Below are 14091 nucleotides of genomic sequence, written 5' to 3' on the forward strand. Positions count from 1 at the left end.
ACACTTGCCACAGCATATTTTCAGTTTTTCATGGGAAATGAATGTATTGTATTATTGAGATCATCAAGAGTTGATTTGAATTAAAAAACCTGTTGTGGGTTATAGTTAAAACTTAGCATTTAGCACAGTAAATATATACTAGAAAAGGAGAAAGAAAAACAAACAAAACCCCACAAAAAAAACCAACCAACCAACAACAAAAAAAAAAAACAACCTATATAACCCTCCAAACTTTAGCACCAAATCCAGAAAGTAATCAATCTTAAGTGAATCTATATAATATAATTAAATGTTAGCTTCTGACTTAGCCTCCTGTTGACTTATTTCCTCCTTCAAGTAGTAAGGACCTGATACAGGAGAGTGTAATATTTGCAAATACTGCTGAAACTGATAACTGAATTGTTAGTGTAGCTTGGAGCAAGTCTAAAGCACACAGGCTTAATCTATGTTATCTTTTTTCTTTTCATGCAATAAGTACAGGGAAAACACTTGCTTTTCTTGGCTTAGCATATCTTTAATTGCATATGAGTTTCTATGCATTTTACAGTAGTGTAACAATTTATGCTAGAAGTCTGATCAAATGCAGAGAAATGCTTTGCAATTGAAGAGTTATGACATTTGAGGAAGAAGTTGGAAGATAGAGCTAAATATTACACAAGTACATTTTAGCTCATTTCTTTTTCCCAGCCCAAAATGCAGAAATTGCCAAAGTAAGTCATGTCACTTGAACTAGGTTCATAGAGGTTTAGGCACATGGCTTTATGCCCTAGGTCAGGTGATCTCATTTTTCTTGTCCAGTGCTGTAAACCTATAAACTTTGTTAATTTGGACATAATGTAGAAAGGAATGAGGTGAAACAGCTCTGAGATGGGTGCAAGAGACAGATATATTACATCTTTCCTGATCCATCCTGTTCCTGAAAATGTTGTGTCCTGCAGGAAGATGTCACTCCCTGCTGATTTAGACTTCACGCTGCCAGTGAAGTGGGAAGATGTCACCAGCTGGGGTAGCAGTCAATGCCTTACAAATCCTGGGAAATCCTGGCTGTATCAGTTTGTGAATGCAGTACCTGGGCAATCCCACTTCCATTACTGTGGAGCTTCACAGTGGCATTCCAGGGTTTAATTTTCACTTACTTTGCGTAACTTTGAATAAGACCTTTCCGTGGGATTGCTTTCTGAATAAACCTATGCCATGTATGAAATATCAGAGGTGAGAGAGGGGTCTGCAAGTGGCCAAGTTACTGCTTCTTTGCTGGTTTTTTGTCGGCTGAGTGTCAATGACCAATAAACGACAGCAAAGCTAAGACTGAACTTTTAAAACCATTATGATGGGGTTTTAGTGTGGTGGCTTGCTCTAAAGCCCATAGTTAGGGGGGTGGGTCAACTAATGGTAACTGGGCATAGTAAGAAGAAAAAAGGAAGTGAGACCAGTGTTCTTAATTATGCTATTGCTTTCATGAAAGGGTGTTGAGAAGGAATTGGGCAGGGGGATTGGAATTAGATGATCTTAAGGTCCTTTCAAATCCTAACTATTCTATAATTCTGTTAATTTGGGGACTGCTGTCATAGCTTGGTGGTGTTTTTGTGGAGCTCCTCAAACCTGAAAGGATGGGTAGATAGAGAAGATGTGAAAGATTGTTAGCTTTGAGAGGGGTGTGATTAATTTCCTGCCTTTTTGCATCTGAGTCACAAGATGTGCACTGGTGAGCACACAAGATATAGTAAGCAGCAGCCTCAGGTAGTGTTCTCAGAAAGGATTTTTGACCAAGGGTTGTTTTTCCTTTGTTAGGATTTTTTGGTTTGCTCACTTTGACTGTCTAGCCAGCTTCTTAACCTTGTATTTACATGTACCAAACCACGTTGTTTGTTTTGGAAACTGGAGCACCCCGGGCAGATGGGTTGCTGTCAACAAGGGTTTCTCCCCCAGTGCAGGAACCCTAACATCATTAGAGGATACAGTTTGGCAGCAGAGCCAAGCTGATCTAAAGTCTTGTGGCCAGCAGAAGGGGAGGCACTGCTGTCTTCCCCACTTCTGACCTGCTCCTGTGGCTCCCCTGATGATTGTGTACAGCAGGCACGTTTTAAATCCTGCTTCTCAATGTATACCTGAGGAGGGTGAATCTGAATCCTGCATCTATTACCGCACCAGCTCCTGTTCAGTAATAAATTGCATGCACAGGGAGTGCAGGACAAACCTTGGGGGAGTGCAGGTGAATAATTTGGTGTCTCTGGAATGTACTGTGTGGCACATTAAAGGATTCATTTGCTGTTGAACATGATGAGTTTGTGTATATGCATCTCTCTTGTTCTGTTGAAATGTTCTATGTTCAGCATTTTTCTGTCTTTAATTTTCTTGGGAAGGAATGTTCCACCCCTACCCCAAGTTCCAGGTTTTTTGGTTAAAAAAAATACCCAACTCTGTGAATGAATAATACGAGTTTGTATCATTGAAAAGAGAAGCAGAGATGACAGGGCTCCTGATATATTAGATACAAACACAAGGAGAATCAGGTGTTCAGTACAAATACCCTCTGAAATAATGAACAAATGTTTTATATAAATAGCATCTCATTAAGTAATAACATAAGGCTGGAGAACAGTTCACGGCTTATGTTGAAAGACGCAGCACAGAATGACTGTGTCAGGCAGGCTGACGCTTGGGAATGGGATCGTTTGTTTTGTGCGGTTTTGGGTTTCAGAGGGAGGCCTGCCTACTGCCGACAGGATGTGCTTTTCTTGAATTTGGTTTGCACATAGGGTTCTGGAAAGTCAGAGTGGTACTGTGAGGGGAAATTACCAAAGTGAGTGGTAAACAAAAGCAGGTAAAAGGATGGGAAGCTGTTCATTCATCGTGTGAAAGGAGTTTTAGCATAACTTTCCTTTTGTTGTTTGAGCATTATTAACAAAACCCACAAGTGACAGTACAAACAAGTTTCTCCAGCTTGGTAATAATTTGCTCTTGGATTAGATGGCTGTAGCTGGGGGTAAACAAGGGATCAATGTGCTTCTTGTCTGAGCCAGTAGGGAAGAGATGGAGAGGTAAAAAGCAGGATAGCAGGGGACTAAGTAGTGGCATACTTATTTGAATCTCAGTTATATGATGTCTGTTGTTCCTGTTGCTAGGAAAGGATGCTGAGCCCCTGAACTCAAAACCTGGGGAGAAGATGACAAGAAACTTTATCATCTTCATGCAGTTTTACAGAAGATAAAGTAACTGAAGGACAGGTTGTGAATGGTGTCAGGCCTTTGCTATTTTGTCTGTAGGGCTGCAGAAATGACTTACTCAGTTTGGTAGTGTTTCTTGTTGGTTTTGTTCTTTTTGAAATTTCCCTTTCTTATTAAACATAGTCTTTTTGGCTTTGCTTTTAGGTAGCCCTGCTTTTCAGGGAATGTTAGCTCTTGCTTGTCATTCAGCAGCTGTTTCCACATAGCTTAACAGATCTCTGAATGCTTCACGGTAGTGTTTTCCTGCCTGAAGAGTGGCTTTTTCCTTTATAGTCTCTTCTTCCTAAGCCACCTTTTTGTGAAAGCATATGGAAGGGCTCTAGACCTGAGATTAATGTTTCTTCACTTCCTAATGGCCTTGCAGTTTGGCTGGGCTCAAATATTCAGAAAGGTGTGTCGTGGTTTAAGCCCAGGCCGTAAGTTAGAACCACGCAGTCTACTTCCCCCCTACCTTTCCTCCCTCTGCTCCTGGAGGGATGAGGAGGAGAATCAAAAGAATGCAACTCCCGCGGGTTGAGATAAGAACAGTTTAATAACTAAGGTATAACACAAATCACTACTGCTACCACCATAATAATAATGATAAAGGAAATAACAAGGAAGAGAATACAACCGCTCACCGGCCGGTACCTCGCCCCCACCCCGCAGCGTTCCAGCCCTTCCGAGAACTCTCCGTTACATCCTGGGCATGACGTGCTGTGGTATGGAATACCTCTTTGGCTAGTTTGGGTCAGGTGTCCTGTCCCTGCTTCCTCCCAGCTTCTCCTCCTCCCTGGCAGAGCATGAGACTCACAAAGTCCTTGGTCAGGGTAAACATTCTGACCAGCAACCAAAAACATCGGCTTTATCAGTATTATTCCCAGGCCGAAAGTCAAAACCACAGCACTGCACCAGCTACTAAGAAGGAGAAAAAAATGACTGCTACTGCTGAACCAGGACAAGGAGCCTCGTGCTTGTACATAGGACACCTGCATCCTGAGTAATGTCCTTTGTGTGCTGAGTTGTCGGTAGGGCTGTGCTAGAGAAGACCAAGTGTTAGTTCTTTGATGATTACAAGTACTCTTTTGCCTAGGAAGTGTGCCCAAATTCCACTTGCTATGGCTCCGAGACCATCACAAGGCTGAAGAGGGTCTCTCCACTTGAATCATAGATTCACAGAATGGTTTGGGATGGAAGGGGCCTTAAAGATTATCTAATTTCAACCACCCTGTTATGGGCAGAGACACCTTCCACCTAGACCAGGTTGCTCAAAGCCCTGTCCAACCTGGCCTTGAACACTTCCAGGGATGGGGCATCCACAGCTTCTCTGAGCAACCTGTTCCAGTGTCTTATCACCCTCACAGCAAAGAATTTCTTCATAATATCTAATCTTCCTAACATCTAATCTAAATCTTTTTGTCCTGTCACTACATGTTCTTGTAAAAAGTCCCTCATTAGCTTTCTTGTAGGCCCCCTTTAGGTATTGGAAGACTGTTAGAAGGTCTTCCCAGAGCTTTCTCTTATCCAGGCTAAACAAGCCCAGCTCTCTCAGCCTGCCTTCATAGGAGAGGTGCTTCAGCCCTCTGATCATCTTTGTGGCCTTCCTCTGGACTTGCTCCAACAGGCCCACACACTTCTTATGTTGGGGGCCCTACACCTGAACATAAGTACTCCAGGTGGGGTCTCATGAGAGCAGAGTAGGAGGCTTGTAGTGCTGCTGCATTTCTCCTTATTGTAAAGCTGAAGGAGTTGTTTATAGTCAGCTGGCCTGCCTCATCTTTGCAGAGGATGCATTTTGTAGTCTCTCATATGGAGAACGAGATTTAATGGTGTCTTCTGTCTACTTTTTGAGGGTGTGTCTGTGTGGGCCTGTGCCTAATACAGGGAACTACGGTGATGGAGCTACTTGAGGCACCAAGAACCCAAGAGCTGGGCGTGTGAATGATTTGGGGTTCAAGCTTTGCATTCCATTCTTGTGATATAACTGCTTAGTTTGATTGAGCTTGTGAAATTACAGAAACTGTCTAATAAAATGATGGAAAGAGAAAATAAGACAGTTGCAAGTGCTTTAGATAAATGTGACGACCTCTGCAATCATTAGGCTTGGTATGTTGTGTGGCTAATGCACCATTTGGCATAAAGCTAAGCAGGGCTTTTTAGGAGGAACACAGTATAAGGTCCAACCAAAAGACTGGTCCTTCTGCAGGTCATGTTAGAGCCACTGGGGTGGAGACTGCCTCTGCCTGCACCATGATGCCGAAAACGGATCCAGGGGCATGGCAGAAAACTTCCATGCTTGCAAGCCTAGCTGGTGCAAGGCATGTGACCTGCACATCTCCAACACCAGGCTAGGGACCTTTCAGTCCTTGGGACATGTATCTCTGCATGCTTGTTTTTGCCATGTGTGTAGCTTTGCAAGGTGAATAGTTGTACTTCATCCTTGGTACAGTTGGTGAAGTAATCTGTTTGTTTCGTGACAAGAGTGGCTGCTGCATGTGGTTGGCGTCAGCTGGCTATTATTGTCCCAGGAAATCATGGTTTTCCTCTCAAGTGCCTGCAGACTTCAGGCTGGGGCTTTTATTTCACTCCTGCAGGAGCATTTTGTGCTGCCACCTGGAGGGACATGAACAGAACAATTCACAGGCCAGTTTGCACACTGGCAGGAAGGGAAACTGTTTATTTGCAAGTAAAAGTGTGAAGCTGAAAAAAAAATATTGTTTTCTGAGAAGTAATAAGAACGTTCACACAGCAGTAGAATGAAAGGAAAAAGCTTATCAGTAAAAAAAGACCTAATTCACATCTGCTGTTTTTTGTGGAATGGTGTTGAAGGTGCTAACTAACGTGTCTTGATTAAGATTTTGTAGGTATATGTGTACATATGTGTGCAGGCTGGGTTTTGTGGCAAAATAAACTGGTTTAAAAAACAGTGGAAACTAACATTTTTCCAGCATAGGTTGTTTGATTGTTTTTCTCTAATGGTTTGGTATGCAGTATTTTTTTCTCAATAGATTATTAGGTGTCTTTTGCAGGTTGAAAAGTCTAGATTTTTTTTTTTTTAAACTGATTTCTCCCCTCACATCCGCCCTGTATTAATTAAACCGGTCTTTATTTTATTTGAGCTTCCAGTAGTTTTAAAGTTTTAATTCCTTTAATTTATTTTTGTTTTCCAGGTCAGATGTACAATTGTCTGTAAGTATCGTACTGTTGTTCAATTCTATTTTCATTTTTTTTTATTTTTTTTAGAACTCTTGTTATCGTAATTTCTTTTAAGAAAATCGAGCAGTATCTAAGCATTGAAAAAAACAAAACAAAGAAACCCAAAAAAACCCCCAAAAAATCCCCCACCAAACCAAACCTGCCTGAAAAAATTTTTTTGAAATTTCATTCAAAAAATGTAAACTTACCTATTTTAGTGGCTGTAATTCCTGCAATGCATTTCAGGATATTTAATGATGCAAATGTGTGCTTTAATCCCTTTGCTTTTCAGCTTATAAAGAGTTCTGGTAAAGTCAAGTACAGATATAATGTGCTTAGAAAGACTGGAAAGTATACTTAAAGGCAATACAAAACAAAGACAGACCCCAGAGTGATGCTTTAAGGATTTTCTGAAGCAAGTATAGCAACTGCTGTACTTGCTAGATGACACATTCTTAATCTGGCAGACAATCTTAATCTCAAAAGTACTTGCAGCTGAGTTCTGCCTTAATACTGAACATCGGACTTGCATGAGTTAGCCTTGAAATTTTAGGGCTTGAATCCATTCTCTCCACAGTTTGGGCTGTATTCCATCACAGTAGATTTGTTTTCAGTAGGTATGCCATGTATCCCTTACTTGTGGGAACATGCTGTGGGACTAGAACTTTTTTGCTGGTACACTGAGGGGAAGAGACAAAATTGCCATGCCAGGTTGAGTGAAGCAGCTAGCTTCTGATAGCACATGAGGAAAATACATGCACAATATGGCTGCAAGTCTGTTCAGTTCCTTTCAAACAAAACTGCATGGGGGAAAAAAAGAGCAGATCATGGTAGCTTTCATCCACACCTTGAGTGGAGTTAGTGAATGGCTGAAATAATGTGGCAATCTCTTAATCTAATTCATATTGTCTCGAAGAAGTTAGACGTGGTAAAACCAGGAAACGTGCAGTAAAATCCATGCAGGAGAATGAACTGGGAAGGCAGAAGTGTCTGTGGTCTCTGCATGAAATCTATAAATGGTTATACTTTTGCAAATGAGAAACCCAGAAATTTCGTAAAGATACTTACTGCTTTGTATTCTTTTGTTCAGGGACTTGGAATTGCAGCTCAACAAATGAAACTGCAGGAACAGGAACCTGTAGTAATGATAATTTATCAATAAACTCTACAAGTGGGAACAAAACCAGTGGGGATGGAAGATGGACCATGGATGTGTCACTGCACAAGAGGGCAATAAACGATTCAAACAGTGTAACACGTAAGTGGTTTGGAATGTGACTAGGATGTGAATCTTCAGGCTGGTTTGTGTTTTTAGGATGAATTAGCATTTTCAACCTGGACTCTAGCCCAGAGTGCAAAGAGCATTGCAGGGGTGTGGATTCAACTGCCTTGCTAAAGTAGAGAATGGCCAAATAAATGTATCTACAGAGATGACTGGGAGTACAATTTAACACTGTGATTGGCGTGTGGCCTTGAAGTACTTTTATCACTCTTAAACTTGGGCTCCTTTCCCAGCTATTATGGCTTTTGAGGTTACAATTGCAGCAGTTCAAACATTGTGACATATAGATTTGGAATATATAAGAATACAGCTGAAGGACTTTCCCCTTGCCTTTCACAGAGCACAGCCTGGTCCTTACTCTGAAGGCAGAATATGTTGGTGCCACTTCTGTCAATTTATCATGGACAGTGAACAATGCCACTTCTAACTCCTACACATACAGGATAGAGGTTGTAAGTGGTACTGCTGTCAGGAACCTGACATCCAGTGTCACTGAAGCTGAAATTACTGAGTTAATCCCTGGAACAATGTACAATTTCACAGTGTTTGCAGTAGCAGCTGATGATCAGACAGAAGAAGGAGTATCCATAATCCAGTATACAAGTAAGTCACAGTTTCTTGCAGCCCTGTTCCTGTTGGTCTGTATTTTGCTGTGCAGTACAGGGCTTTGCCTACCTGTGTGAGGATTTTAACTCGATACTACTGCATATAGACCTGATGCTTTAGTCTTAGAGCCTGATCTGGGCTACATGAAGAAGATGAGGTGTTAGTGTGCAACACAAATATAGCCCTGATGTTTTTATTTGTTTTTTAATTATCTTCCTTACACACTTTCTCCTCCATCCTTGTCTCTTTCCTGCCCACCTCTCTAGGTTTCCAAGGGAAGCCCAGGGAGTCCTGTCAGAGTAATGGCCTGTGCTTCTACTCTGAAGTGTCAAAGGGAGACGGATCTAAGTCAGAATGAGTTTTTTTCAGTTTTCTCGTGGCTGCTCATTGGTGCAGAAGCCTCCAGGAGCATCTGGTGATGTTGTTGGGGTGCTCCTGCACTCAAAACAGTGAGAGAAGAGAGTGAAGTAGCGGTGCCTGTGTTTCTTCTGTCTATGCATGTGAGCAGATGTTCTTGCAGGTCAACAAATTGTTGTCTTGTGTTTCACAGAGCCCAGCCCAGTTCTTCATCTCAAGGCAGAATATGTTGGTGTGACTTCTGTCAACTTATCATGGGCAGTGAATGACACTGCTTCCAACTCCTACACATACAGGATAGAGGTTGTAAGTGGTACCTCTATTATGAACCTGACATCCAATGTCACCGAAGCTGCAATTACGAGGTTAATCCCTGGGACAATGTACAGTTTCACAGCGTTCGCCGTTGCAGCTGATGGTCAGACAGAAGGAGAAGGAGTATCCATAAGCCTGTATACAAGTAAGTCACAGTTTCTTGCAGTCCTGTTTCTAATGGACTGTATTTTGCTGTGCAACACAGGGCCCTGCCTACCTGCCCAAGAGATGAAATACAATATAAACCTTACCTGGGCTGGCTACTAAAAATGAGGTGTTAATGTGTTGAGGAAACATAGCCCCATTTTATTGTTGTTGTTTTGTTTGTTTGTTTTTAAAGAACACCAAACCCTGTTTAACACCACCACCACCTGGTCCCAAAACAATAAATGCCCCACAACAACAACAATACTAAACCCAACCAGCCAGAAATGCCCTTTCTTGCTCACCTCTAGATTCCTAAGGGAAAACCTGGGAGTCCTGTCAAACTGATGGCCTGTGCTATTGCTTTGGAGAGTCAAAGGAAGATTAATCCCACTCAGAATGACTTTTCTTCAGTGTTCTCTTAGCTCACCACTGGTGCAGAAGCTTCCAAGGAGCATCTGGTGGTGATGTTGGCGTGCTCCTGCACTCTGAACAATAAGTGATATGAAGAGAGTAAAGTAGCAGTGCCTGTGTTTCTTCTGTCCATGCATGTGAGCAGATGTTCTTGCAGGTCAACAAATTGTTGTCTTGTGTTTCACAGAGCCCAACCCAGTTTTTGATCTCAAGGCAGAATATGTTGGTGTGACTTCTGTCAACTTATCATGGGCAGTAAATGACACTGCTTCCAACTCCTACACGTACAGGATAGAGGTTGTAAATGGTACTTCTGTTATGAACCTGACATCCAGTGTCACCAAAGCTGCAATTACCGAGTTAATCCCTGGGACAATGTACAGTTTCACAGTGTTTGCAGTAGCAGCTGATGGTCAGACGACAGGAGAAGGAACATCCATAATCCAGTATACAAGTAAGGAAATAGTCCTTCTCAACTGCATGAATGTGCAGTTTGTACCGAATTGTGCTGCTTTTTTACTTTGGGTTTCCACCTCTGTGCTGTTTGTCATTGTGATGTTGCTCTGTACTAGGTTCCTGTGGGCATGAATGCAAGTGGCCTTTGGTTAAAGGGAAAAGGACTGAGATTGTATGTGTCACTGTGTGTGCATGTGTTGCCTTTGAAGCAGTTATTTCATCAGCTTCACTGCTCTAGACTATATAATATCCAGCTGCTGCCACATGACTTTTTCTAGACTTGAGTGCTGAATAGGCACCCTACAATATTTCTGGGAGCAGGTTATCTCAGCTCATACCAAATGACATGGCATGCAGGGTTCTGGCTATGGTCACAGGGGCTTCTTGTTCTTGAAAATATGTTTGAGCTCATTGCAAAGTCCCTCTCTTGGGGCTCCTGTGGCCTATGATAGTGTATAGGGACACAACATCGAATGTGGTGCCATTTTTGTTGGCTTTGTGCTGTGGCACCTTTTTCCCAGATCAGAGGGGAACAGATGAGAGAAGAAGATCTTTCTTTTGTATCTAGCTCAGAAGTGGAAGGGGAATAGGCAACATCTCTACAGAGCAAATAGAAGCAGTGTGTCGTGAAGCTGCTGCTTAGTAGATGGGCTTGTCTAAGCTGCCTGAAGTGAGTCTTGTCTGTCTAGTGCTGATACTGAACCAAGCTTGCAGATACAGCCCCTCAGGGTGGGTCAGCTGTTGGACCTGCTCAAGGAGCCCATTTTCTTCTGCTGATGTTGAGGAGAGGCTGCCTGAAGGGCTCAGATTAAGACTCACAAGCAAAATTTTGAATTAACAGACCAAGATCACCCTCACTCTGCTTCTTTCCTTGGTTTCAATCTGTTTCTCTCTCTGGAAACCCACTGTAGAAACAAATAATTTTAGCATGTGAAATGAAATAAAATAGAATATAACCCCAGAACTCTTGTGGCCTTTCAGGAGATCTGCCAGCATGAATATCTGAAAATGGACATTGATACTGTAGAAGTACTGTTTTGCTACAAATAATGCTTATTCTATGTACAATAGGGACATTTGGCTGTGGCTGATCTTTTTTAATTTCTCCATCTTCACTGATTATTGTATTGCCTTTCACAGAGCCCAGCTCAGTTCTTCATCTCAAGGAGGGATATGTTGGTGTGACTTCTGTCAACTTATCATGGACAGTGAATGACACTGCTTCCAACTCCTACGTGTACAGGATAGAGGTTGTAAGTGGTACCTCTGTTATGAACTTGACATCCAATGTCACTGAAGCTGCAATTACCAGATTAATCCCTGGGACAATATACAATTTCACAGTGTTTGCAGTTGCAGCTGATGGTCAGACAGAAGGAGAAGGAGTATCCATAAGCCTGTATACGAGTAAGTCACAGTTTCTTGAAGCCTTATGTCTGGTGGACTGTCTTTTACTGATGTGAAGAGGGTGAAGTAGCGGTGCCTGTGTTTCTTCTGTCCATGTATGTGAGCAGATGTTCTTGCAGGTTGACAAATTGTTGTCTTGTGTTTCACAGAGCCCAACCCAGTTTTTGATCTCAAGGCAGAATATGTTGGTGTGACTTCTGTCAACTTATCATGGGCAGTGAATGACACTGCTTCCAACTCCTACACGTACAGGATAGAGGTTGTAATTGATGCCTCTATTATGAACCTGACATCCAGTGTCACTGAAGCTGAAATTGCCGAGTTAATCCCTGGAACAATGTACAATTTCACAGTGTTTGCAGTTGCAGCTGATGGTCAGACAGAAGGACAAGGAGTATCCATAAGCCTGTATACAAGTAAGTCACAGTTTCTTGCAGCCCTGTTTGTAATGGACTGTATTTTGCTGTGCAGCACAGAGATATGCCTACCTGCTCAAGGGTTGAAATTTAATACTGTTGTAGGCAGAGATGATATGCTTTGCCTGCCCGCAGGCAGAGTTGTTTGTGTGGATGAGACATAGTCTTTTAAAAAATAAAAATAAAAATAAACAATAAACAGCCTCCACTCAAAAAACAGTGATTGTTGAAGATGGTCACCAAGGCCTGTGACACAAAGAAGGAACACTTCCTGAGAACCTGCTTGCCTGGCCTGGAATTTGTGGGCAGTTCTGCTGCCTTTGCTTTTTGGAGGATGGGAGCCTCAGACCCTTCTTTTGAAGGGCTCCCACACAGAGAAAGGTTATTCTGCCGGGGGAGCTTGAGGGCTTTGGAGGCTGTGGCTGCCATTGGGCTGCAGCAGGAAAGTGAACTTTAGGCAGCAGAAGCTCAGGACATGAATGGTGATGAAGGAGCAAGGTGCTTTGGTTATCACTTCCACTCCTTTTCCAGTGATATCTGTTGTGTTCTTAGCCCTTTTCTGTGCATGTATATACCACCAACTGCTTGTAACACCTTCCCCTGCAACCTTGTACCTTTCCTGACCACATGACTGAACCAAATACTGGACTTGCTGGCACTGCAACCTGCGCTTCCGCTTTGGAGTGTCAAAGGGAGACGGATCTAAGTCAGAATGAGTTCTTTTCAGTTTTCTCGTAGCTGCTCATTGGTGCAGAAGCCTCCAGGAGCATCTGGTGATGTTGTTGGGGTGCTCCTGCACTCAAAACAGTGAGAGAAGAGAGTGAAGTAGTGGTGCCTGTGTTTCTTCTGTCTATGCATGTGAGCAGATGTTCTTGCAGGTCAACAAATTGTTGTCTTGTGTTTCACAGAGCCCAGCCCAGTTTTCGATCTCAAGGCAGAATATGTTGGTGTGACTTCTGTCAACTTATCATGGGCAGTGAATGACACTGCTTCCAACTCCTACACATACAGGATAGAGGTTGTAAGTGGTACCTCTATTATGAACCTGACATCCAGTGTCACTGAAGCTGAAATTGCCGAGTTAATCCCTGGAACAATGTACAATTTCACAGTGTTTGCAGTAGCAGCTGATGATCAGACAGAAGGAGAAGGAGTATCCATAAGCCTGTATACAAGTAAGTCACAGTTTCTTGCAGCCCTGTTCCTGTTGGTCTGTATTTTGCTGTGCAGTACAGGGCTTTGCCTTCCTGCCTGAGGGCTGAAATAACAATATTTTTTCAGGCAGAAGTGCTGCACACAGCCTGCCTACAGTCAGCAATGTTAATGTGTGGAAGAGGGCTCTGGAGGGGGGTTGTTGCCTTCACTCCATATATATTAATTTGAAGTGTTCCCAGAGAGAAAGCATTGTGCCTTGGTAACGTCCCCCTTTGGAGGGCCCTGGAGCTGGAGCTGGTCTTTGGGCAGCACTTTGCTGTGTTGACAATACTGCACTGCTTAGCTTGGCAGCAGAGAGGAGAAGGTTGAGGTACTCCTGTGTTCCTCATGCTGGGCACTATGGCCGTTGTTGCCCCTTGCTGTGAATATGAGTCGCTGTGTAATTTCCTCTGTTTTGTCCCATTTTGTCTGAGGTGAATATGGGACAGATTCCTTGATGAGTCTGTCCTAGAGCTCCTCAGGACAGTTTCCAGATGGGCCCCAGGATGAAGTTAAGAGTGTCTTTGTACTGTGAAAGTTCTGCTTATATATACTTATTATACTCATAATGCTTCATCAGGCCAAAACATGGAAGTGTGGCTGTGCCTCTGCTGCTTCTGTCTCTGTCAGCAAGTATTTGTGAGTGCTGATGAAGTCTTATCTTGACTTTCACAGAGCCCAGCTCCATTTTTCATATCCATGTGGAGTGTGCTGATCTCTAGTTTTTCCCATTGATAAAATGATACTTCTTCTCACTACTCCTACAGGACAGACATCCAAAGTTGTAGTTTCTTCTCTAGCAACCAGACATCCAGTATCATCCAGTATTATGGAAGGAAAAACATCATCCTCAAGTAATGTCAGTTTTCGTATACCAATGAAGAAAACAAAAACCAAATTAGAGGATGCTCAAGTTCAGTCCCCTTTGGCAAGGTTCACAGACTCCCACCGCTGGGACTACCCTTCTGTGATTCTGTGATCACCAGAGCTGTTTATAATCATAAACCCTGGAACCTTCTATAATTTCACCTTATTTGTAGAAGCAGCTGACAGTGTTACTGAAGGAAAAGAAATATTTATGAAATGCAGTAGAAATAAG

The 14091-nt window shown here is 42.7% G+C and overlaps 1 protein-coding gene across 1 annotated transcript in view; it reads left to right on the top strand.

Annotated features, from left to right (window-relative positions):
• Positions 1-14091, top strand: part of PTPRJ (protein tyrosine phosphatase receptor type J) — a gene marked incomplete at both ends in the record, with an annotated part of 71769 nt that overhangs the window by 42290 nt on the left and 15388 nt on the right. Inside the window, 7 exons of the mRNA XM_080618197.1 lie at positions 7492-7659; positions 8023-8286; positions 8840-9106; positions 9707-9973; positions 11116-11382; positions 11532-11798; positions 12707-12973. Coding sequence (XP_080474323.1) covers positions 7492-7659; positions 8023-8286; positions 8840-9106; positions 9707-9973; positions 11116-11382; positions 11532-11798; positions 12707-12973 — 1767 coding nt within the window. The remainder of the gene's footprint in view (positions 1-7491; positions 7660-8022; positions 8287-8839; positions 9107-9706; positions 9974-11115; positions 11383-11531; positions 11799-12706; positions 12974-14091) is intronic.

Source organism: Psittacula echo (assembly GCF_963264785.1).
Source record: "Psittacula echo genome assembly, chromosome: 5".
NCBI lineage: Eukaryota > Metazoa > Chordata > Aves > Psittaciformes > Psittacidae > Psittacula > Psittacula echo.